This window comes from Amblyomma maculatum, chromosome 1 (assembly GCF_055883805.1).
Source record: "Amblyomma maculatum isolate TAMU_Amacu chromosome 1, ASM5588380v1, whole genome shotgun sequence".
In the NCBI taxonomy this organism is placed as follows: domain Eukaryota; kingdom Metazoa; phylum Arthropoda; class Arachnida; order Ixodida; family Ixodidae; genus Amblyomma; species Amblyomma maculatum.
Genome location: NC_139344.1, coordinates 395,770,389 through 395,796,475, shown reverse-complemented (window position 1 = coordinate 395,796,475; position 26,087 = coordinate 395,770,389). Strand labels below are relative to the sequence as shown.

Here is a 26,087-nt window from a genome sequence, read left to right as displayed (position 1 = left end):
CTGTATAATGAAGCAATGATGCAATCACATTTACGCCCAGCAATTGGTAAGAAATGGTGATCAAAGCCAATAAATTAGGGAAATTTCCGTGCCTTCCACTTATGTGTGGCCTGGCTGACTAAGCAGCACACCCATAACAGACTAAGCGGCCAATGGACCTGCAGTTCTAGATTTTAACCTGAGGCACACTCTGAAGGTGTATGGAAAAGGGGGGGGACGTTATCCCCTCCCCCATCCCAAGAAAGCCTTCGCACATCTTTCCGAATATCCGCTTTCGGGCGTTCGTAGAACATGTTGAAAGAATTTCCCACAGGTCACTTTTTAGAGTAAGGTAAAGACCTCTGAAGCAGCACACTCAACGGAACCAGCTAGGGCCAAGATTAGGCAGTATTGGCTGTGGTACAATGGTCTGACGTGGCGGCAACGTTACTTCAGGGAACGGGGTGCTCCGAGTTGAAGGCACCCTCCACATATATTGTTGGGACTGGGACTTTCTCTCGCATTCTCTTTCCATTTCTTTGTTTTTCTTGCTTTTTTTTAATTTATCGTTTTGCCTTGAACTCTTTGTTTACTGTGAGAAGACTGCAATGACAGAAGCACAAGCAGAGCAGTTGGTTTGTAGTATACAGTTGAGACACAAGCCTGAGAACCTGTCCCACAAGACACCAAAACAAAAATAAGTGAAAAATAATGCAAGGGTCAGGTGGTGGCGTACATTTCACCAAAGATCGACTGAGAATCATCCATCCACCTCTTGAGAAGAAGATGAAGGACTTGCAACACAGATTTAGTTGTTTGTTATTACATGGAACCCTGAACCTTTGTTGGACAGAACAAACATCATGGGCCGCGAGCTATACTTGACCATCCCTAGCGTTTCCACACATATCCTGCTCGCTTTCCTAGTATGTAGTCACTTTATCTGCCCTGCTGTTAGCGAACGATATCAATGGCATTGGCCAAACCCCCTCATACTGATCAACCCCTGCATATGAAAAGTGGATAACCTACACCATAGGCAATTTGTGGTCTCCGACAGGCAGTTTACTAAAAAAAAAAAAATATTTAGCTTTTAGCTTTTTTGAGAAAATATCAGCACAAGAACAAGCATAAGTGTGTCTTTTGGTCTCGCAAGCCCCATTTGTACATATTCTTTCGGAAAATACTGTCATGCCTTCCTAGTGCCAGAGAACAGATTACATTTTGTGAAATGAGCTTCTGCGGAAAGCAGTATTGCACGTTAAATTATTCGAAGCGGGAGCTGTATATTAAAAGGCAACTCCGGCAATTTCTCGATGCTCTAAGATATCAACAAAGTCTTTATCAGCAGTCCTTCTCAACGTCAAGATTATGTATGCCAAACGGCACAGCTGAGGACATTTTAGCTGTCTCATAAAGTAACGTATTTATTCAAATCTGGGCTGATAGTTTAAAAAAAAAGCGATATATAGAACCCTCGAGTTGGTCTAGATTCGAGGATTTTATCTCGGGGTCCCATAATCATAAAATAGGAAAAAAAAAAGTAGCACCCAGGTGGCGCCCCCACGGAACTCTAACAAAAGACAAGCCGTACGCAACGCCGGCCAAAGCACACACAAGCACTGGCTGCCAGTTTAGCCTTGTCTTCTCGGGTGCTCGTGTGGTACCCTGAGTGCGTTCCGGCAGTTTTTATGCGTGCAGCTTTTTCACCGACACCATGGCACCAAGCAGACAGTGTCTCTATAGTGCCGCCTCCAAGCGAAAAGTTATACTCGCTGCAGAAGAATCGTGAAATCTTCAAGCCGGGCGGGACTTGGCATGGATGAAAGAATGTTTGCCGTTGGAATTTTCGCTTACGCTGCAACGAGAAAGACTTTCACAGGACCGAAGAAAGGCCGTCATCCCGAAGTGGAGTCAACACTGGCAGAGTTCGCCAGTTGCAGAGAGCAGCGGCACTTCCAGTGATCACGGAAGTGCTACAAGCAAAAGCAAGAGAGCTGGCAAGAGTGCGAGACATTCCACGGGGTCAGTTCAAAGCCAGCCAGAGCTGGTTGCAAAAGTTCATGTTTGGCTTCAGCCTCCGACGTCGCACGTCTATCTGTCAAAAGCTGCCAGGCGACTTTGAGGAGGAGCTCATCGCTGAAGAAGTCAGCGATGACGACGACTGAGCAATATAATGTAAATAAATGTCGTTTGCATGCTGTACTTCTTGTTCGCAGTTGTTTTTTCAGTCGGCCTACAATCGTGGTAAGTTTTTTTTTTTTTTTCTGTGGACTTTCAGGTCTCTTTCAGGTCTCTGCTTAGAATAATGGCTGGCCTAGATTAGAGTAAATACAGTAACTTCAAAATGCTGCCCCAGGACTCATGATTAGCACTGAAAAAGAAGAAATCTTTAAAGCCAACACTGTGCTTGATGATGTCACAGTCGTGGAGGAGCATCAAGCAGACAACAGCGACAATACAGCGGCCCTACTGGGCGCGGTTTGTTTGGTGTGAGGCAGCTTATCCTGACATGCACGATCTTAAGCGATGCTCCTGGCATGGGCCAGGGAGATGGCGGCACTACTTGGAAACAGCCTGGCATACCACAGACACGGCCGGCAGCTTGCTTGCAAACAGCATCGATCCTGAAATCATTGTCTTGCAGTTTCAGCCCATACTTGAATCATGCATCCCTCGCAATTCTGTGTTGTTTGGATGCACAAATTATTCAACAAAAAACAACACAGTGATTACCACCTATTTCTGAAGGACAAGAGGCTTTGTGGCCAATTGAGCCGTGCAATCTGGCGCCCCAACTGGTCTCTGAACCTGGGAACGCATGTGCTCCGCACATTTCATGCGGGACTGCTACCAACAACGAATGCTTCAGTTGGAGGAGTTCGGCCCCGCGAGTACCAGGCAATCGTTGAAATTGGATGCTGTGCCGACGTTCTACCAACAAACGACACAAGCTAAACTGCCTGCCAGGGTCCGTCGGTACTGACACAGCAGTTTCTTTGCACCACCTTCAGAAAAGCATACCAAAATCACTCAAATAATACCATATGCGCTTGGATAAGGGAATGCCAAAAAATAACCCTTACTCAAAATCACTGACCTGCAACGAGTTTCTGGTAGGAGCGATAATGGTCGCAGCCCCGTAGCAGATGCCGGTGTGGCGCAGCTCATCTGATCTCATACTCTAGATCTGCTGCTAAGGAGTCACAAAAATTACAGCTTTCTTTTACTTTGAGACTACTGGGTTGACAGGCAGTTCCACGAATTGGCCATTTACTATAATGCTAATCAATTCCAAAGCATCATAAACTGCAGATTCAATTAGCAAAATAGTTTAGGCCTAGTGACGACTAGGGTATAGTGCATGGCCAGAGCGCCGTTGTCCTTCATTCTTGCGAGCAGTACCGTTGAGGATAAGCTCACAACGTCTGGTACGGCAAACGCTGTGAATTTGTCGTCTACTTATTCAATGTGGCTGGGGTCAGGCATTTTTCGACATACCACTTAACAATACGCTGAGCAAATGATCCCGCGAAGACCGGATGGGGCAGTATACTGCGCCATCAGGCGATACTCGAAGGTTGTGTGAAAGCTTTGTCAGACGGCACACTAGACACTGCCCATTCTATGTGTTGCTCTTGAAACCTTTAGGGTGTAAAGTTTAAGAGAACATGGCCAGCTCGTGTGCTCTTCACAGCTGGTGTGGATACACACCCTTCCATACCCTTCCATAAACAAGTAAACACCGACACAGTTGATAAGCTTCATAAAGGATAGTTGTGATCAACGTATTGGTTACAAGGCACGCAAGACATGAACTTGAATTTAAAAGCTGCTTTCGTTCACAGCGCAATCATTTTCGCAACGGATATATTCAAGGCACGGCAAAATAAATTTTGGTTGTTTTAATTTTTATCCCACCGCAACTGGCATTATTTTCACAAAAGGCATTAGTTTTGGTCGTGCAGCATAGTTTAAGAAAAGTTGTTTGGTTGGTTTATTGTGTCTAACGTCCCAGATCGACTGAAGCTATGAGAGATTCCATAGTGGAAGGCTCCAGAAATCTCGAACACCTTGGGCTCTTTACCATGCACTGACATAGCACAGCACATGGGTGCCTTGAACAAATGCAATTAGGTGGGAATGGCATTGAATTTTCCATGTGGAAGGGGTATTGCGGCTGTAGAACAATAAACTTACTCACGATGAGGCGGCCTTTTGGGTCGGCATCAAGGCAAGAATGGGAATTTGGATTAGCAGTAATGACCAGCCACTTGCGTCAGGGTGTGTCAGTGCATAAACAGCTTAAAAAGCATAGTGAATGCTTCATACAGCAGAAATATAGGCGCATTCAAGATTGCTCGCTTGTTCTGCCCTCACTGGCCATGCGTGCAGAGTACCGTATTTACATGATTGTAAGTCGACCCCCCCACTTCGAAGTTTTGAATTTTAAAAAAAGGGGTCGAAAGCATGGCACTGTTAATAAGAGCAAGATCAAACCTATAGCAGGAAGGCTACAGCGAATTTGTCTGCTCTAAAGATTTAAGTGCAACATTCAGTTACTGAGCGTGCTTCTCAAAAACAATTTTTCTTTTTTCTTTTGTACCTTCTACTGCGCAGCACAAACTGCACCCACTACAACTGCAGGAGTGTCGATAGTTTACGGAAGAGCCGCAATTCAAATCGCGGCGACGCTTGCTTTTTGTACGTCAGTCGAACTGGGTCACGTGACACGGCGGCACTTCCAGGAAGTGTCGATGGTTGATGGAAGAGCCAACACCGATCATTCACTGAGTTCATACGTTCACACTTTTGACTTTACGACCGGCCACATGCTTAGTCATGAGCTCCCCAGTCCAAAACGTATTCAGAGCTTGTTTCATTTATGCCGAAGAAGCAACTGCACTGTGGACTGCAAGTTCTTAAACTTTTGTTGTTGAAAGCGTTCATCGGTATGTTTTTTTTGTTGTTTTTCAGGACATTAGATTTGGGGGGGTCAACATACATTTGAGTCGACTTGCAATCGTGTAAATACGGTACTGCTTGTGTTGTTTCCCCCCCCCCCCTTAACAATAACTGAATGAAAAGCCCCGGCTGTCACTGCCCGATGACAGCAAGGACATCTCACCAACATCAACCAGTACATTCTACAAGGAGCAGTGACAGCAAATGACATTCACATACCTCAGCAGAACAGCAGCGCATGCGTGTGGCTCAGCTGTATGCTTCTGTCATCATGCGACACAACGCAAAGCAGTGTCTCCGGGTTGTCACGCGGAAGTTCCAATTTTGATTCACGTTTTTGCCTATTCAGATTTATTGCTCATGTGTTGTAAAAAATGCAATCGCTTACTGTGATGGCTAAGCGTTCAGCAATATAAATCAGCCATTAACTCAGTTTGGTCGGAAAATCGCCGAAGATGCCCTTTAGAAAAGAGCGACTGTATACTCATGACAAATTGTACGCCAAACAGGGGCTTGTATGCACGAAGAGTACGATGAGTACCGTGGTGCTTCGGCATGCATAAATGCATGTGTGGAAACTTGTTCATGTGCAACAGGTCAGAGTTGTGTGGTGACTGTTTTCTTACGGGCGAATTCTAGCAGCTTAGCAGAAATTCGAGCACGCCCTGAGATTTTCTTGGTGAAAGAACCAGTAATGGCGCACAGCGGTTAGTGAATAATTTGGCTGGTATGACCAGGCTTAACCCTTTGAGGGTCGAATTTTTTTGAAAAAAACTTTCCCAGATGGTCAGATTACCGGATACACGCGTGTAATGGCCGCACCCGAAACTTTAGAAAGAAAATTGGGAAAAAGACTTTTAAAAAATTTCCCGAGTAAAAGCCGCACCACGAGTTTCAGGAAGTTGGGCAGTGCCGTCTACTGTGCGGTGCAAGAAATACAGAACGTTTTGTGGTTACTGCCGCCAGGTGGGGCCCAAAAATCAAGTGAAAGCCAAAATGAAGCATAGGGTTAGAAGTAGAATTGCCAATAAGAATTAAAAACAAAATATTTGAGGAAAAAAAAAGTCGAGCATGGGGGCAGCGGCCACCACCTCCGTTACAAAGGGGGCGCTCCTAGCCGCAGCGATGCCCGCCCGTTACAGAGGGTGAGGCCAGCAAATCCAATCCAATCCAATCCAAGTCTGTTCGCTCCTCCGTTTTACAGCCATTTCCTCGATCGCCCGAAGCATATCACGTGCGATCTCGCAATCGGAACGCATCGCTGCCCTGATTTGTTCTGCGCTCGTGAGCTGAAGATTTTCTTTTTCCTCGATAGGAAAATACGTTAGTTATACCGCTCACTTTAAGCTGAAAGTGATTCACTACGCGAAAGAAGAAGGAAAAAGAGCGGCTGGATGAAAGTTCGGCGTGGACGAAAAATGTGTACGGCAATGGCGCTCCAGAGAAGCCGTTTGCCACTGGATACTCGAAGCGTGGGCCACGGTTTCGTTCGAGACTGTGGAAAAAAGTTTTAAGGTGACAGGGATATCAAACAGGCTGGACGGTACGGAGGATGACCTCATCTGGGACAAGGACGAGCCTGAAGTCCCGATGAGTTCGGAGGAGGACGACGACGAGGAGTGATGTTTTGGACGCGGGACGAGCCTGAAATCCCGACGAGTTTAGCGGAGGAGGACGAGGAGTTTTTTTACAATAATAAAGGCAGGTACCACCGCGAATAATTTTTTTCGCTGTCTTTTTTCTCATGTAATCGCCGCACCCCCTGATTTTCACCCCAATCTCGGAAAAAAAAGTGCAGCCATTACACGCGTGTATATGGTACTTTATTGCTGATTTTTAGAGTTCAATATGAGTAAAGTCAAGGAAAAGTTGTAGAAAAATATTAGAAACCGTATTTTGGAGTCAACGTTGCTCCCCACTGCAAACTTGGGAACCTCAGGAAACAACAAGGAGAGCAGGAGCGTCGATATAAACAAGCTAACAGCTGCCCTAATAAAGATGGAAATCGGTTTCAGTGGCCCCTGCACCAGGAATGGCCATAAAGATAAAAATCAAGTTTTGCGCGTCTCCATTGCAATCACGGGACAGGGGGGGGGGGGGGGGGGGGGGGGGGGTAGTAATTCCGTTTCCTCTATGGTAGGGTCCCGCAACTTCTTTCTCCTCACTAGTTGCCTCTCAGCGGGTTAAACGGCAATTGTTACCGAGAGGTGTATCTGAACGCAACCTAAAGGCAACATGCACTCACTGAAGGCAGGAAATGATTGCGGTGAAAGTAATTAGTGTTACCGTTTTCATGCCGTCACCCTGTGGCACTGTACACGGTTGAATTTGCGGCTATTAAAAACATTGCATAATGCAACCTAAAGGGGAGCACACCCCAGGAAAGATCTTAGTAGCCTATTTTAACGTTGCGATTTAAAATAAACAGGATTCGAACAGATGTTTTATTCGCTCAGTGCTAAGGTAAGTACTGTCAATCCATTGCGGCACTGAAGCGACGAGTACGACAGGCTTTAAATGCACTCTTATCCATTTTTACAATATTTCCACTATCTGTCGCCAGGTGACGCTGCTCAGAGGACCCTCCCTACCCAGAGGGTGTTAGGGGGGGGTGTAACCGAAACCATGCAAGGGCGTTGCCGCAGACGGGGTCACAAGCTGCAGCTAGGAATAAGTTCTGTTTATCCCCTGCACGGAAGCGCCCATAAAGATAGAAATCAAGTTTTGGGCCTCCGTTGGGATTATGTGGCGAAACTGAAACCGCGATAAGGCGGCGGCGTTGCCGCAGACCGGGCAACACGCTGCAGCTAGGAATCACTTCTGTTTATCTTCGCAAGAAGGCAGCGCAATAAATTTCAAGCACTTCTTGTAAGTTCTAGGAGGTGGCAGCCCCTCCCAGTGAACATGCATCGTCATTAGGGTGCAAAATTTCAAACGGAGGATTGAAACCGTACCGGTACAGCAAAAACCTTGTGGGACGGAAAACCGTCACCATACAGCAAAAACCCTCAAAGGGCTAAAGTTAAAGTTAAGGGGAGATGCGGGTCGAAAAATGCGGGTTTTTTCGAAAATGACTGATTTTTTGTTTTTACTTGTTTTGTCAAGTTTAGTATCTCTACTTTCATGAAAATAAAAATCAAAGCTGAGTTTAAACAGGAAATGGGCTGAAATTACGTTTAAAGAGCGCACGGTGGCAGTTAAATGACCGAAAGTATGCTATCTTCGAGCGTCCCGCGGTCGGCATAGCGCAGTTGATCGCCGTTGCGGATCACGTGAGGAGATCAGCCAAGCCGCATTCTCCCAATCACCACAGTTGCCCGGCGTCTAAAACGCAAGCAATAATAAAAAAAAGCATGCCTATGTCGCGTTTTTCAAGCGCTGCGACTGGTTTTTAAATCACGTGGTACGAATCGAGCCTCGCCATTGGCCGCCGCGCGCGCGCATGTGGCGAAGCCCACTTGCTGGCTCCATGCTACGTCGAGGTGCGTTTCCGAGTGACGATCGTTCGGCAACTTTATCTTCGTCATGGATGAAGCACAATTGAACCAGCGCAGTCACCGAGGAGTGAAATACCGTTCTGTTCACAAATATAGAGGACGTTGGCGAAAATCGAAAGAGAAGGCTCGTCCAGTGACAACTCGACCTGTGGCAGTTAGGCCTAGTGGAACCGACGCCGATCCCTCCAGCGTTTCAGATGCCTCCGAGGAATTTGAAGCGGCGTAAGATTGTGTGAGTGCCTCGGAAAAAAAGATTGGGCATTTCTAAGGTGAGGAAATAGCCTGCGATGAGGCGTCATCTGTAGTTACTGACTTGGCAGCGGTGAACGTTCTTGTGGGTGGCGCGATTTGCCCAAGCCAGCGTTCAGGACTTCCATTATTCGGGAACCGGCCGCAAAGCGCAGACTCGCTTCGTTTCTTGAACTACTCTGTGAGAACTCTTCCTGCCCGCAATGTGTGCTTTCCACAACATACTGATTGCGGCGAGTTATGGCGTGCAGGGATGCGAGCAGAGATTGACAGCGGGAGCTCGGATGAAAGCTTCGCCGTCAACGTCAAAGCTGCTGTGGCGGCCTGTTTTATAGGAATTGGATATGAGCAGCTAGTGCGATTTTCCTCAATTACTGGACTCCACAAGCCAATGCATCATAGCTTGGCCCATCCAGAGAAATAACAATGCACAAACAAATGTCCTTGAAGCTGACTGCGGAAGCGAACGCAAATCGCCGCACACTGAAGAAAAAAAGCGCATGTCGGAGTCCACTCGCAAGGGTCACGAGGGAGCGACATATGCTGCAGGAAGTTTCTAGTGCCAGTGGCTGCTTTATGGACAATTTTCTTCTTTTGTTCCAAAGTTTGATCGGAATTGAAGCTCTCTTTTTTAAATAAACATGCAATTTTAACTTCAAATGCATTTTTCTCAAAATGCAATTTTGGGCAATTTTCAGTATTTGCCCTTCATGTTTTTGGTACTTCTGATGCTCATATCTGAATGAAATTTTGCACACATTTTCTCTGAGGCATGAGGAGTGCCATTATCTCTTTCAAAAATAAATACTGATCAAATATTTACAAAAAAAAAATAATTACCACATGGTGGTGTCTTGACAATGTAGACTTGCCAGGTTCAAATTTTTCATGTCATTAGCATACTTAATATGTACTTTATTATTAGTTTTTGGCACTCTACAGTTTATATGGATCAAAATGAGCCATCAACGATGTGTGTTTATGGAAGTTTAGTATGACAAAGAAGGGGGGCAAAAGAGTGTATATTTTACACACTGTCACTAAACAGAACAAAAACTATGCAACTTACAATAAACCTAATTGCAGATTTGAAATCAGCATAAAAAACTGAATTATTAACCAGAGTTTCATAGCTCTAAGTCAAATATTAAAGAAAAAGTGTCTTCGAGTAGCATCTCCCCTTAACTTCATAAATTTTAACTATGAATGCAAGCATGGGGATGATTCCGCTGGTCACAGGCTAAGTTCGGGAGTCGAGCTGGTCAACTCCCCTCGACTTGTGTAAACTGGCGTGTTTTTGTCACCCATGCCAGCCACGTCGCACTCATACAATCACTGTAGAGAAACGATTCTATGTTGTTTACTTTTCACTTGCATTTGCTTGAAATTTCATGACTGGTGCTATCACTCAGGTTACATCATTGTAAGATAAATAAAAAGCACTTATATGTGAATAGAGCTTAAGTAACTTAATGCACAAAGCATGAGCTATAATAAAGCATCTTTGTCATTCTCCATTTATTGCTCGTCAAAAAAGCGCACAAACATTATTGTAGAAATAAAAAGTGAACAAAAATGATTGTTCCCATTTTCTTTCTTTTTTTTCCTCGTTGATATAAGAAGTCCGTCTGCGCATCCTAAAACCAATCCCAGGGACCGCCACCGAGTCGCGAGAGGAACACGCAGACGCTTACTTGGCTTCCAGGGATTTGGCAGCCTGTTCCTGGATCTTGAAAGCCTTGCTAACGTCGGCCAGCTGGCTAGACGATTGCCTCTCCTGCTGCTCCAGGCTGTACACCTGCTTCCGCAAGTCCGCCACCAGGCTTTCCTGTGTCCTAAGGAAGGACAAAAAAAAAAGAAAAAGCCATAATATTTTTTATATCCCGTTCAAGGCACCTTACCCACCATGCTGATCATATTGTAACTTTCAAATACGAATTAAATGCAGTAGAATACCACTTGAACAAATGTCACTAAAATGGAGTAGTTGTACGAAATTTATTATCCCTCCACTGAAGCTGCACTGAGCACTATGCAAACGCCCTTCACTTTAACGAAATTCTGTTATGGCTCATTCCATAAGTTCTATGAACATTTTCCGTGGCATCATTCTGTGCTTCGCCCCCATCCCCCCAAACACACACATCCCTTAATACTGAGCCCTTCAACAAGCACAACCCGCACTTTTTGTTACATACGTTTAGGTTGAGAACCATGTTTCATTACCGCAAGACAGAAAGTGGTCTGGCTATCTAAACAAGCCCGTAGCCAGCCGAATCAGTACCTGGTACTGCATGCTTAATTGGCTCCACAGTCATAGCCAGCCATAGCCAGAGCTTCTGCTTTATGAGGTCTTTTAACTCCCAAGAAAGGCATATGTGTACATGCTGCTTAACTGAAACAATGATCTGCTTGGAGAAAGTGAAGGCCTTTGCTCCCTAGCAGACCACTGTGCTGGAAAAGGTTCACCGGATTTTCCCCACAGTGAGTTCAAGACCACAGTTGTCTTAAGTTCGAAAGTCTACAAAAGTTTACTGCATTCTTCTCTAGCAAATCAGCACAGTGACAAATAAAATGGGTTGATACAGTCGAACCTCGTTATAACAAAGTAGAACAGGCGCGAAAATTTATTCATTATATCCGATATTCATTTTAAAACTGTGCACCCAAATTCCTGCAAATATGGTAATAAAACGAAACGAAATACGCACTAATATGGAGAACACAAAGGTGCAAAAACACAATTTTCACATTAAAAGCTTATAAACATGAAATCTCGTCTTTCGTTCCATATTGGAGAGCAAAAATGAATACTCAAGAAGGGATGTTGCCTCTGCGCACGATTTGCGCGACGAAGCCAACGGACTCGGGGGTGCAGCATGCGCGCCCAGGTCGGTTGGAGGGGCAGAGGCACGGCAGGCACTCAAGCGGCGGCGGCGCCGATCGAGTCTGGCCATGGCCATTCATGGCCTCCGAGATCACCACGTGCGGGGGTGTGATCTCTGAGGTTATGGACCGTTAGAGCTAGTTTTTGTCACTGCCGCTACATGACGCAGCACACGAATGCGCGGGCAATTTAAAGGCCCACTGTCCACCCCCCGGTCGAAAATATTTTCTTCCCCGGTGACTGTGAGACTTCGCCCCTGGAACGCAAGGCCGCAAAATGTTTTTGAAAAGAGTAACTAATAACGCAGTTACAGCCACTGCAATCACCCGATTCTATCCTGCCTCTCTCCTTCCGTTCCCTCGCAAAGGTTTTTCACTCTCCTGCCCGAGGTCGTCTAGCCTCCGCAATACAAATTCCCCTTCCTCCTCCGCGTTTGGCGGGAGGTGGGGCGTGGCTCTCCGCGAGCGCGAAAAAAAAAAAACGGTCGAGGGAGCGCGCGCCGCTGGATTCAGTCTGGCCGTGGCGAGGGAAAAGCGCGCTACGAGCGGTAGACACCCATCCTTCTCCCGTCAGTCAGCGAGATGGACCAATGGACGTCGTTCCCGGTACGTACGTCATTATCGGGGCCCGTCGGGCCAGCGCAGGAAGCGGTGAAGCTGGCTTCTCAAAGGAGAGCATGAGGGAGCTTTGAATTGTATTTTCGATGCTTTGCGGCGCACGTGTCGCTGTAGAATTTTGCACAGACTACCTCCGGTACCTGATCGAAACACTGGGCTCCTTTTCTTAAAAGGGCCTTCCCTGGACAGTGGCCCTTTAAACACACTTCAGCAGCCCCGCTCGAGTCCATAAGCCATAAGCCGTGGGCGGTAGTTTTTGTTGCCGCTGCTAGATGACACAGAAGGCGCGGGCGATTTAAACACACTTCAGCGGAGAGTGGTTCAATCGATTGAAAAATTGCGTTTCTTAATATTTTTCCGGCTCCTGTGCGCATTTTTTGTTGTTTGAATGTCCGGAACCTGGTTTTCTACCTACCTCACATCCTGTAAAGTTTTCATATCTAGGAGGTTATTAAATCGACTTCTTCCCCAGTGCTTACAGGTGTGCCACAGGGAAGTGTTTTGGGCCCCCTTTTATTCTTGGTTTTTATAAAATCTCCCAAAATCGATCACTGTTCTAGTCAGACTTTACGCTGATGATTGTGTGGTGCACAAAACAATCAAGTCATCAAGTGACCAAGAACTGAACACTAATCTACAAAAAATTGAATTCTGGTGCACTAAATGGCCAATGGTATTAAAACCTGATAAATCTGCAATCATGTATGCTATCAGGAAGAAAATTATTATACAATAAAACCTCGTTACAAGAGACACTCAAGGGACCCAAAAAAGATGTCTCTTGTAAGCTAGGTCTCTAGTACCCAATAATTCGAAAAGCACTGTATTGATCACCTTACTGCACATCAGCATATAAATGCGTTCACACGCATTAACAGGAAATTGTTCAGAAAAGCTTAAAGAAGTTATTCATACTATGTAGTATGTACTTTTGTGAATGCAGAGTGTATTCCTTCTCAAGTTCTGGAGGCAAAGCACATCACTTTGCAAGCCTTGCTGTTACTCTAATAGTACCTCTGAAGCACTGTTACATGCTTGTTACCCTCAGATGCTGACACTTTTCCTCTGAGATGTCCTCATAGTCATCCTCTATGGCACATGTGCCATTTACTTGCGCGAGAATTGCACACTCTGTAAGCTCTTCGGGAGCACACAAGGCCCACATCTGCAGATACGAGTTCCTCAAAAAATTAGGCTACTTCAGCAGTCTCTTGGATGCTCACCCAAGCTTTATCTTCAAGGAAGCTTTCCACAGTATCCATATATGGGCCCTCTTAAATCATGTCACTATGTTTAAAGCCTACTTGTGTGAAACAGTTTTTCATAGCTTCACTTCTCAGGACATTCTAGACACCTCAAATCCCCAGAACAGCAACCATCGCATCGATGACTATTGTACAATCTTGCTGCCTGTCGAGCCACAGGCGTTCCACCAACCTTTATCTATTGCTTGAAATTGGTTGAAGGTAGGGTGTGGAGTTTGGAGGGAGAAAATAACTTTGGTGGTTTTGAGCACAAGAACTTTTGTGCTGCAAGAAGCATTGTCCACAAAGAGAAGGACATCAGGGGCCGAATTACGGTTCTCGCTCTAAAGTTATAGAGCGTGACGTCAAAATGACGATGCCGTGATGTCTCAGCTAGACGTCAACGCGTGACGAAAATCGGAATCAACCAATGATCGCCATGGTGCCGCCCCGGGCCGCTTATTTTCACGGCAACAGGCTTATTCGCACGTCAAGGAGCCGTTTGCGAACTTTTTTAAAAAAAAGCGTGTGAATAAATTAACTAAAGTTTTATATTTTCAAGAAGCCGCATTTAAAGTTAAGTGTTATAAAAAAAAATCAAGAAGCAGCTACAGTTTTGCAATTAAACGTTCTCGTGGGTAGCTTCTTTTGCCGCGAGGGCGCGCTGGCAGAGATAAACAAACCGTAAAAATGGCGATTTTCAGTAAAACAGCTGATTCCACGGCTATAGTGCCGGCTTTTGCACATCGTCTGATGTCAAGGTACTGTGTGATGGTCCTAAATGCGCGAAGAAATCATATCGAAAGCAGTGTAATCGGGGCTTTGTTTATTTTTCTTTAGGAAACAGAAACAAAAGAAAGATCGATCGCAGAGCACAGGCAAAATAAACTTTTATGTCCACACGAACGTCTCACACACAAATGCTTCAGTTAGAACGAGCACGGGGAAAAGCAATGCGGTTGAGCGTACACTACCAACCTCGGTCGTTTTCATTCGTTTTGCACTGTATGTCGCCTTCGCCTCCGCCTTTTGCTTTGGGCGCACTGCGGAGCCCAACCACCCTTCAGCGCCAACTTTGCAGTAGTTGAGTTCAGCCATTTGACGCACGCACTTGCTCACCGTCAGTTATGAGGGGCCGACTACCTGTGGAGACGAAATCCTCCGGAGGCAAAAAAAAAAAAAAAAAGATCGGAGCACACATGACAGCCGCACCGTCAAGAGCGGTCGACTGCGAGCTTCATCACAGTTCATCGGCGCATTCGTCGCACCACCATTCCGCTTTCGCATTTTCAAGTCGAAATAGGCGTCGGAACAACTCTCCGAACAAGTAGAACGCATTCTCACACACCGCCCTTCGTCGTTGCCGCTTCAGCGCTGCAGCCACCACTCACACCACTCCACCGCTGACGCCGCCGCCATTTTCGCTCTAAAATGTTTTAGACCGTCTCATCGCGCTCTACAAAAATAGTCTAAAACCACGGGCATAATTAGGTGCGCGACGTCATCTGTTTTTTCGCCTCCGCGACGCAATCGCAGCATCCCGTGACGCAACTTTTCAAGACGGCGACGGCAACCAATAGGAGCGGGCGTTTTAGAGCGCTCTCAATTATAGAGCGGTCCGTAATACGGCCCCAGGATTCCAAGCTTTCATCTTGTGATCAAATTTTAACAGCGAGGAGTTAAAAACGCTGGATGTCATTCATGCATTTGATTTGCTTCGTATGTGACAGTAATGCAATGCCAGTGGTTGAAACAACGGGGTCATTTTGACTTTCCGGTCATGGCGAAGCGCTCCTTCTCAGTTCCTGAGATATTGTAATAAAAAGGATGCTGATATGAAACAGAATTTAGATAAGGGAATCTGAAGTGCATCATGTTTGAGTTGGTACGCTTCAGGAAAACCAAACAAACCATTTTCAAATGTCTCTTATAACAGAGCGTCTCTTGTAACAGTGTCTCTTGTAACGAGATTAAACTAATATTTCCTTACTGCATTGCAGGTAAAGAAGTAAATAGGGTACAACAGCACAAGTATCTTGGTTTGACTTTCAGTTCTGACCTACACTGATATACGACAATAACTAAAGTATGCTCTAAGGCATACAGGATAATATGAAGGCTAGGTCGTAATATCCGCAGTGCAACTCCCGATATCTTTTATTTTTGAATTCTGTCTGGCCCACTGATCAAGCCTAGTGCAAAAAAAAGTTTTCCTTTCAGAAAATTTAATTGGCGCTTGAAGGGGATAAAGACCGCTGAATCAACTCACCGACCGAATTATGCAAATCAGCCAAGATAGAAAGGCTGAAGTATCTCTTCCTTCCTAATCCATGGTCACTTTAAGATTAAAGGGACACTAAAGAGAAAACTGAAGTGGGCTTGCATCGATAGAATGCCAATTCCTGATTACAAAAAATCCACTCTTACTGAAAACAGAGCTGTTATAAGGTAGTAAAGAGGAAGAACAGAAATACAGGTATCGCCGCCACAGCCGAAACTCGCAACTACAAATCACGTGACGCGCTGGGGATCACGGAGGCTGGCAAATATGAATTACGTTGTCCGTTTGAATGCGGGCGTAGGTTTTGTCTCAAATATAATAACACGCTTTTATCATATGTAAACGACGGCGAAAAGACAACGTAAACGTTGCAACGCAAATACAAAAATATGCGCCCACTTCAGCTTTGGTTATGTTTCAGCTCAGGCATTTCGTGCGCACTCGTTTGAACCTGCAGCGCCTGAATTACGAGCTTGGAGCAGCAGATGCGCCTGGCTCGTTCCCATTTGAGCATTCAGAGGCGCGAGTGAGCGAAATCCGCTGCCGCCGACACGCTCCTTCGTTCACACTTCTGCGCCAACATATCGCAGCCGTCGCGGCTTCGACTGCGACGCTCGACTGCAGCTATGTACGCTACGAAAAGCATACATATGCTAAGTACCAAAGGAAAAACGCATTATCATTCAATTGTTCCCTAAATCATGGCACATCTGACCAACATACTGCGTCAACAAGACCTTCAACGTGCTATTTGCAGGCATCGTAAACAAAAGGGGCATACTTGCCGCTCATACCAAGGAGAGCGTCGATATATTGCGCTCGTCGCCCGCCGTAAAAAGTAAAAACTAAAAATAACGAAGCGCCAGAAATACATTACAAAAGGTAAAAAAAAAATCGATTTGTGAAAAAAAAGACGCTAGTAATCGTAAGATTCAAACTCGCCACTGCTTGCTCCGTAACGTTCGGCGCTAACCGCTCGGCTACGCCGCGCCACAGGAACACCGGAAATGTTTCTGCACTTTATGTCATGGCCCCATTTACAATAAAATGTTTCTGCTGTCGGTGTAAAAATTACAACTTCTTAACCATCGGAGCATGCTGCCTGCTCTCACGACTTGCAACTAATGTTCTGGATGCCTATGCGCACTATATTGTGCACTGGATCTATTTTAACATGTGGAATTTCACAGCGCTGGCAGATTTAGTGGCGCCGGCTCTTCGGTCATGCTCTGCTACCGTGGACGTAATTTTCGCTGAACATGGAGCTGTAGCACGAACCTTGAAGGAAAAAAAGTGCGACGAAGCTTCAAAACTGACAAGCCCAGCAGCGAGGACACTATTTTGGTGGTAAATAAATCTTATTTGTATGTAAACATGTCGGGAAGCGTTGCGATGACCGAGGGCTCAGTTTGTTTATACACAGTGCAAGAATGAGCGCAAAAGCTTGAGAAACATGTAGAGTATTGTGCATTACAAGCGCTCTATGTTTTGTTTTTTTTTCTTCCTTTATGGGCCCATCGCCCGGCAAATTACTCTCTTCATCGTTTTATTTATTTCGGCTGTGGCCGTCATTGCGAGTACGCTGTTGCCATGTTGGCCCTTGAGGGATGCGATGCGACGCCGCGGGCCGCGCCGGCTCGCTAGCTATCATGGAGTCTCCGCTTACGTCATTGTGTGCGTCACTCAACCCCGACTACGTAGTCGGAGGGAACAGTTTGAATTCGACCGGCAAGAACAAGAAAAAACCTCAACTTCTTATCGCAATATCTCAGCAATTATTCGATTTTTTGCTGCAGGATATGCGGCGACAGTGTCACCAAATGTAGTTTATTAGATTTTCATAGCATCTTTGGATGTCTTTAGTGTCCCTTTAATACATCACACCATTTTGCAATACACCCCAATGAGCCATCAAGGCATCGCCATAGTATGTATATTCCTATGCCGCTTTCTCATAATGATTGTTTTAAATACAGCTTTTTTTCCTAGAGTTTTAAATAGTAGAACATGCTGCCTGAATTTATTGTAAAAAGTAATGCTCTAGATGCCTTTCTTGAAAGGCTGAAAACATACTTTGAACATAATGTACCTATATAAAAATTCTCCCTCTGCTTTTTTTTTTTTCTTTTTTGCTGTATTATTTGGTTTTGTGCTTTAAGTCCAGTGCATTTGCTTGTATTTTTGTGTCAGACTTTTATAGTTGATGAAATGTTCTCCCTTTTTGAATGTGCATTGTTTTTTCTCCACTCCTGTAATAGCCTGCAAAGGCAGACAGTATTAATAAATGAAATGAATGAAATAAGATGAAAAAAACTGCTTCGTTATAGCCGATCTAGCGTCAAAAAATTTTTCGTTTCACTATACAGAAAGAATTCCCATAGAAATAAAGCATAGACCAACCAAGCTTTAATTTTAGTTCACTTTATTCGATAATTCGCTATATCCGTGTTTGTTATAGCGAGATTCCACTTAACACCCGATGTTTCTTACAGCTGATGAAAACAAGCTTCCACACACTTATTTCAGTTCAGAGAACTTTCACTGTAACGAACTTTTTCCTAAGGTGACTTGAAGCCTGTTGAAATGAAGTTTCACCATATAAATATGGAGAAAAATACCTTTAAGTAGCGAATATCTAATCAGTGACAAAAAAATTAATAAAAATAGCAGACGTTGCTTGTTTTGTTTAAAATTAAAATAATGGCACTGATCTGCATACCTTACCAAAAAGTCCAGCATGATTATTATACGGGATTCGGTGCACCGGTTCACTGTACAAGATGAATTTACACGAAACTAGGTGTAGCTGCCATATCGCTTTCAAATATACTACATGAAACTCATTAATTCTGCTTTCAGGGGACAAGCAGAATACAAGCAAGCAGGGGCTTTTGCAGAGGACAAGCAAAATAGAGAAATGTTAGAGGTAACTGAACGTTCGTGTTATCGAATGGGCCTGGAAAACTTGCTCAAAGCGATTTGCATCACACTACTCTATATTATGAACACCTGCACAATGGTTGCTCGTATCTGAGATGAAATCCGAGAGATGACGGTTTTTCCTGGTTTTGTCACGTGCTTCGCTTTGTGCACGCTGTTTGCAGAGCCTCCGCACTACCCTTGAGGCAGTGCAAGGCAATAGCAGTGGTCCCCCTTCACAAAACAGGGCCCTCACGTATTGAGGATGCCTCACTGCACAGTTGACGCGGTCAGGCATTGCAGTGAAACTGTGGTGAATGCAAATATTAATTCTGAATATCGACTTTTTGAATCGAATAACAAACATTATATTCGAAATTTCATATATCTGCCCCTCCCCCCCCAAAGAAATTACCTAATTACACTGAATACTTAGCGAGATAACCTTAAGATATAAAACCAGTATCTCAACTATGGTGGCATATTTGGAATCCACGGAGAAACATTTGATATTCTAGGCCATAAATAAAACAGTTTCAGGACAGTGTGGTAGCACCGGTAAAATAAGCGACTTTCAAGTGCCAGTGGCATATCAAATTTCTGATAAAGTCTCCAAGAACTGATTTCAGGAGGGGTGGGGGAATGTGCTCTTTACAGCTGAAAATTAGACAATTCCAGACCTCTTCATTTTCACGGTCCTGAGATGGTTCCGCAACTAGTATTTGTGAAATTTGGTATAAATACCGCCTAATTTAAATGTTACAACATTCCAAAGTCACTAATCTAAGCGCTTGGCTGTTTAAATTGAGGTCAAATCCCGTCAAGCTTTGGTAGGCCGCAGTTCAAGGAATATGCGCTCCACCGGCATCACTTTGGTCCCGCTAGAAAGATTATGCCAAAAACAGACCCTCAAAGCTTCAGGAAACAAAGGCATAAAATTGTGCAAAATGCAAGCTGTTATAAAGAAAGTTCAAAGCATATGGTGAGATTGATCCCTTTCAGTTGGCTGCCCACATTCACTGCACGTGGCCTGGCGGAACCATTCCATCATAACGACCACGGTGTGACATGCGAAATATTTATACTCTAGAGTCATACTAGCCTAAAAGGAGAAGCCACGGCGACTAGATAAGAGGCACACCGGTGACACGGCATTGCTGCATCTTGTTATCTGCAACCAGCAACACGGTGCAGACACTCCGCAATGGCCCTATAACAGCTGGCAGTGCCTGGCGCGACGGCGAGAAGCGCGGACAATTTCCACAAGGTGATTGATTCCTGCCACGTAAGAGTAGCGTAATCATGAAGTTGCAAAAAAAACAACTGATTCTCAATTTCGTCAATTGCAATTTCTCAAAACTGCATTTTTGACACAGCATTTTGCAGTGATTGCTATCATCATCATCAGCCTGACTATACCCACTGCAGGGCGAAGGCCTCTCCCATATTTCTCCACTTGACCCGGGTGCTAGCTGCATCCACTTGACCCCCGCGAACTTCTTAACCTCATCCACCCACCTAACTTTCTGCCGCCCCCTGCTACGCTTTCCTTCTCTTGGAATCCAGTTTGTTACCCTAAGCGACCATCAGTTATCCTCTCTTCGCACTACATGTCCTGCCCATGCCCATTTCTTCTTCTTAATTTCCACTAGTATTTCGGTAACCTGAGTTATTTCTCTGACCCACTCTGCACGCTTCCTATCTCTTAATGGTACCCCTACCATTTTTCGTTCCATAGCCCTCTGGGTGGTCCTTAACTTAAGTAGAACTCTCTTGGTTAGCCTCCACGTTTCAGCCCCATAGGTGAGTACAGGTAAGATGCAACTGTTGTATACTTTCCTCTTGAGCGATACCGGTAAGCTGCTAGTCATAATCTGCGAGTGCTTGCCAAATGCACTCCATCCCAATCTTATTCTTCTCGTTATTTCCTTTTCATGGTCCGGATCTGCGGTTACAGCCTGTCCTAAGTAGACATAATCACCTACTATTTCCAGTACTTCGCTACCTAATGTAAACTGCTGTTCCTTCTCGAGGCTGTTGAACATTACCTTAGTCTTCTGCATATTGATTTTCAAGCCTACCTTTCTACTTTTCCTTTCTAGGTCATCAATCATTATTTGCTATAATTTCTATAATTGCTATGATTTCCTTTTTCTCGCTAAAAAAATATTCATACACTCTGAAGTAACAGCAACTTTTAGCCACTGCTTGTTTGCCAAAACCATCCAAAACCATTTGTCTATCACAAAAATTAGCTTTTTCTTTGCCAAGTTAGACAAGCAGCAACTTTCGTCCAAATCATCCTCGAATGCTCATTTGTGCCTTACTGTAGTCCTGACTCTAGATTGTTTAAAGAAAAAAATCTTTTCCACAAGGTCTAATCTTTACTAACCATGTTTCCTCCAAACAAAAGACCCAACATTTGCCAATGTATTTAAATCTACCAGCTATAGGTGAAAACTGCTTGCCACTTCAAAATCCGCATAAAAAATGTGCGAACGGTGAAAATCTGGTACAAATCTGCAAATAAATAAAAGGAATAAGTCTAGAGGGGTGTCCCCCCATCAACAAAGTCCGTGTTCTTGTGTTCAGCAACAACCGGTCTACACAATAAAGCCTAGAGTTTTTTCCATGTGGCCATAAAACTTCAAATGCAATTTTCTCCGGCTGCCTTTTTTTGTCAGATGCCTTTGTCTCACAAAAGCATTTGATAAATCTTTGCATGATCAGATTTCAGCGAACTTGGTATGGTTATCTTCAGCAATAGCTTAGCCATTTCCTAAAGCTTTTCTTTTTCCTCAAAAATGTGATTACTAGCAATTAGACCAAATTTGGATTAATTATTTCCCATATTTTTTTTGCAAACTTTGGCATCCATTTAGTGCAATCAACAAAATGACTAAACTTTACGATGTGCGATGGACCTTTACAAAAGTGTCTGCATGTTCTTAAAGGCCTCTTTTTTAATGAGAAATTACCAAAATAATGGTCTATAAGAAACTAATTAGTTTATGTTATTTTGCCATATATTCTCCAGATGAAATATTTGAAACATTAATGCATATTTAAAACCATTCTATGCTGCTCCTGCATGACATTTGCTTCAACGAGATAATTTGACAAAATAAGTTTTCGAGACCCCCGTCCCCCTTGAGCTAAAGAACTCGTCCCCTGTTAATTTGGAAATTCGGATAATGTGAACAAAGAGTCGGATAGCGTTGGACGCTGGCTAATTCAAACATGGCAAGCTTGCAGTCATTGAATTAGATGGATGGTCGTATCGAAGAATGGTCCACAAAGCCAGCAATGGTCTGAGCACACTGCCCATAACCAGAACCGCATAACCTCTGCAGCTCAGGTGTGCTTTAAAGCCCAGCAGCGTAGTCTCAGTTTCATTTCTCTTAAAGCAACATCTTGCCACTGTCGCCGGGCATGCCATCAGCAATTCGCGCCATTTTGAACACTGATTTGTGCGCCACTGGTCTCTTAGTTCTATTTTGAGATGCCTTCACCCATTTGATTGATTATGCATCTCTCTCTTTCTCTTGCTTCGAAATTCTTCCTTCGTTCTTCAAAGTACACTGAACCATCATATTTTGAGGATGCTTAACTGCACAGTCCATTAGGTAATACATCCTCAAAATGCAATGGGGTTGTTTGTCAAGAGACATCACTACTACAGCGAAATCTCATTGATGAAAATTGAAACGTATTATCCAAAATTCTAATTATCCAAAACAAGCAACAAAAGGTCGCGAATGAAGCACAACTTTTACCGTGCTTTACTTTACTTAAATTAATTTCAAATTTTGCACCGAAATATTTGTTGCTCAATGTCCAGTAGTAAGCTTTTCGGAAACTTGTAGAAACAAGTCACGGTTTCGTCACCTGTCTCCACAACAAATCCAAAAAGAATGTCCAAAGCTTCGGCCAGAGCATCGCCCCCACACGACATTTCCTTAAAAGGCAATATAAAGTGATAACATCTACGCAGGTTGCCAAGGCTAGCGCCGCAAACTGTGACAACGATGGCACGAAACTGAGGGGCCCACTACGAAAATAGTCCATTTTCAATGCCAAAAGTGGAAGGGGAGAGGGTTAAGGGGAGACCCTGGTCTTTGACCAAATTTTGTTAATATGTAACTTGGAGAGATGAAATGTTTGTGGCTCGTGTATTTTGGCATCCTAAAAACAAATATGCAATCCATTTTTGCCTCTCTCTGTTAGATTTTAAGATTTCAATTGTTTTATTAATCAGAATTCTGCCCAAGTTTTAATAATTCGTACATTATTTCTGGCAAAAATTTTATGTCTACTTGTTCTCCTGTAACCCCAGAGTGCAACTATATCATCAGCATAATTTTAGCAGCAGCAGTTCAAGAACTGTAGCCTGTAATAAGGTGTGCATAAATTTGCCAATTTTTTTTTTCTATGGAAGTGCTAAAATAATTCAATTTCGCTAAGAAACATTAGTACTTTTTTGTTATAGTTGCACAGAAGGATGTATAAGCTTTCATATACATCAAGAATGATTGAAATCTGACCACTACATCAAGAGATACCTTGGGCAACACCATATGTCATGCTAAGAAAAACACTTCTCAGAAAACGAGGAAAGAAGTTTCAAAACATAGCCTGAACTTATTTACTGCAAACTTGGACATGAAATAGCATACACTTTGTATTAGAACCCTCCAGGAACATAATCAGTCATTTTTCTTGGTGCGCTTTTGTTTGTAGGAGCCTTGGTGATTAAACTTAAGATCTTGTGGAGAAGATTTCTATTTCTAAATGATTTAGAGTCGCCAAGTGGTGCAATAAGCCTATATATGAATATGCAGCTAACAGTAACTCATTAAAGTGAGTTCTGACTGGGTTTCGATGTCAGTGCATCATTTACCACCGATATAATTGCCCTCGAACGAATAAAATTGCCGGCGAATGCATGCTCTCGAAGCCGCCACCAAGACTAGTGCGTTTGCATTGTGACGTCCGCAAAAGTTGGTGCTAAGTTCTGGCGCGCGATCGCCATTCTCACGTTCATGCTGTAAACGCAGTCAGCCTGCAACTAGTGATAAGTGCCCATTGCTCGTCTTGCACCGCGTAGCATTCAGAAGCAAGTTTATTTTGACAAGATTTGGTATTCCGCGCAATCTTCTTCTCTATGTTCCGCGCATTGCGGGACGCTGCTTCGAGACTACCACTGCGGCTGGTCACTTCACTGCTTCACAGGGCGATCTATCCCGGCGTTGAAAACTGCACTTGCTCATCTGCATCATCACGATTCCGTGCGCGGCAGATCGTGCCGCTCCTCGCTGTCGCACTGAGCACGACCGGCTATGCTACGCCATCGCGGACTCCGCGTCGGCGCTTCGTCATTGATTGCAGATAACCAAATGTGGCAATGCAGCGTCGCCGGCGCGTTTATTTCCTCTCGCTACTTTTTCAGGCTAATAACGAAGCGCATTTCGCGTTGTGGTTATGATGAGGGAACGGCGCTAGGCTGACTAGGCCTAGGAGAGACCTTTTCAAAATGGCGCCGGACCGTGAGCAGTCGACGCCGCCAGCCAACCAAAGCTCGCCATTTTGCTGACGTGCGGTGGGAGTCCAATAGCAGGGCGTGCTTCACGCAATTTTGTCGCTTTGTTTTCCGCTTCTGTGGGCTCGCTCATGGTCACCAACCGAGATATAGGAATGGCCTGAATTGCGATCTTTCGAACGACACAAAGATTATGCCTGCGGATCGCATATTTCTCGATTGGCGGGAGATCGAAATTTGGCGCGATTTGACCTCAGTTTAAAGGGCCACACGTGCAGATTCTCGTGTTTGGAATGCTGTAACGCGCAAATTAGGCGATATTTTTCGACGAAACTTCGGAGATAGCTGCGGAAGGATCTCATAATCGCAAAAACGAGAAGTGTGAAAATCCCATTTTCTGACCAATTTTCGGCTGCAAAGACCCGGGTCCCCCCTTAATCACGCTAGCAAATAGCATTGAAACATCGGCCAGGAGTGTTATGCGGGCTACTATCCCACCCGTATGCTGGTCGCTGCCTCTTGGAGGGAAATTCGAAGCCCTGCGAGTTTTTCACATATTTTCGCGATCATATCCGAATCCATGTGAAAACACGATTGCGCTAGCCATACGAGAATGCCTTGACCCTGCAGTCAAAACTTGCTAAAACGAACGCCGTTTCACATACTTCCTATTCCTCGACAGCTCAGGATAGAAGCAAAGGGAACAAGTGTCTCTCCGCAACGATAGATTTTTTGGCCGTGTTTCCAGTTTAACGAAATTCTTGCTTAGAGAGACTGGATTTAATGTATTTAAAATTTATTTAACAGCAAAATAAGTATACCACCACCAATCTGCCCTTCCGCAAGTCCACACTGCTTTGCTTCTCTAAAAGCTTTTGCTTGAATCAGTATGTTTTAAGTGTATAGTTTTATCGGACAGTGTTTCGGGGCTAACTTTGTCAAAACGGAATTTTCACTTCAACGAAATTGTTTCATGTGCCCAGTCAGTTTCGCTGTAGCGAGGTTCAACTGTATAAAGTGTCGGCCAGGATCGAAAAAAAATATTGCATTATTATGCCAAAAGACGTATTACGTAGGACTGTGCCAACAAGATTTCACTGTATCACTGTACTGCATCGCACTGAGAGAACAGCCATGGAATACCTCACGACTCTGCAGCTATTTTTAGACACTCCTGACTGCGTGCACGAGCAAAGAACTTGCCGAAAACAAGACAAATTGTGGCTGCTGTTCAAGTTTCCATCTCTAACACACTACAGACAACTACAGTCCAGGCATTCACTACGTTTCCCGCACTAATGCGTAAAGATTTGCTCCGCTCTTGATAATGCAAACATTTTTTTCGAGCTAGTGAGATTCACATCATTGATAATCTAGGACTGCATTTCCAAGAAAAAGGAAAAAGAGGTAATGGGAGCACCCAAAAATTTCAATCAAATGCAATCCTTCACACATTTACTTTTATGCCAAATTGAGCAGGACACTCACGACACCCTGGCCTCACTGCGTTCCAGCTGGGCCTTGGTGGCATCGAGGGACTTGATGGCAGCGGTCAGCTCCTGCTGGAGACGAGCTTGGGTGGTGCTCAGCTCCTTCTGAAGCTGGTCTCTCTCTGGAGGTGGAAGATGGGACATTGTAGAGTAGACACAGTGAGCTTAGGAAAGATACCTTGGGAGCCAGTCACTACACTACTCACTACTAGATATCTCTTGTATGAGACAACCCCCTTAGCAAATCTGATGAACTAGTACCTACAGTTGAATCCCGCCACAACGAATACCGCCACAACGAAATTTCCGCGACAACGAATAATTTTTTATTCCCCGCGAGTATCCTATAAAAATTAATGGCCTAAATTTCTCTGCACAACGAACCATTTTTGCAGAGCGTTTCCGCTTCAACGAAATTTT

The 26,087-nt window shown here is 44.4% G+C and overlaps 1 protein-coding gene across 3 annotated transcripts in view; it reads right to left on the bottom strand.

The window, feature by feature from the left end:
* LOC146208635 (uncharacterized) overlaps positions 1-26,087 on the bottom strand; it is a 93,269-nt gene that overhangs the window by 53,547 nt on the left and 13,635 nt on the right. For all 3 annotated transcript variants that reach the window (XM_084595573.1, XM_084595570.1, XM_084595577.1), the window contains exons 7-8: positions 25,666-25,789; positions 10,385-10,525 (exon numbers count right to left, since the gene is read on the bottom strand). In XM_084595573.1, coding sequence (XP_084451699.1) covers positions 10,385-10,525; positions 25,666-25,789 — 265 coding nt within the window. The remainder of the gene's footprint in view (positions 1-10,384; positions 10,526-25,665; positions 25,790-26,087) is intronic.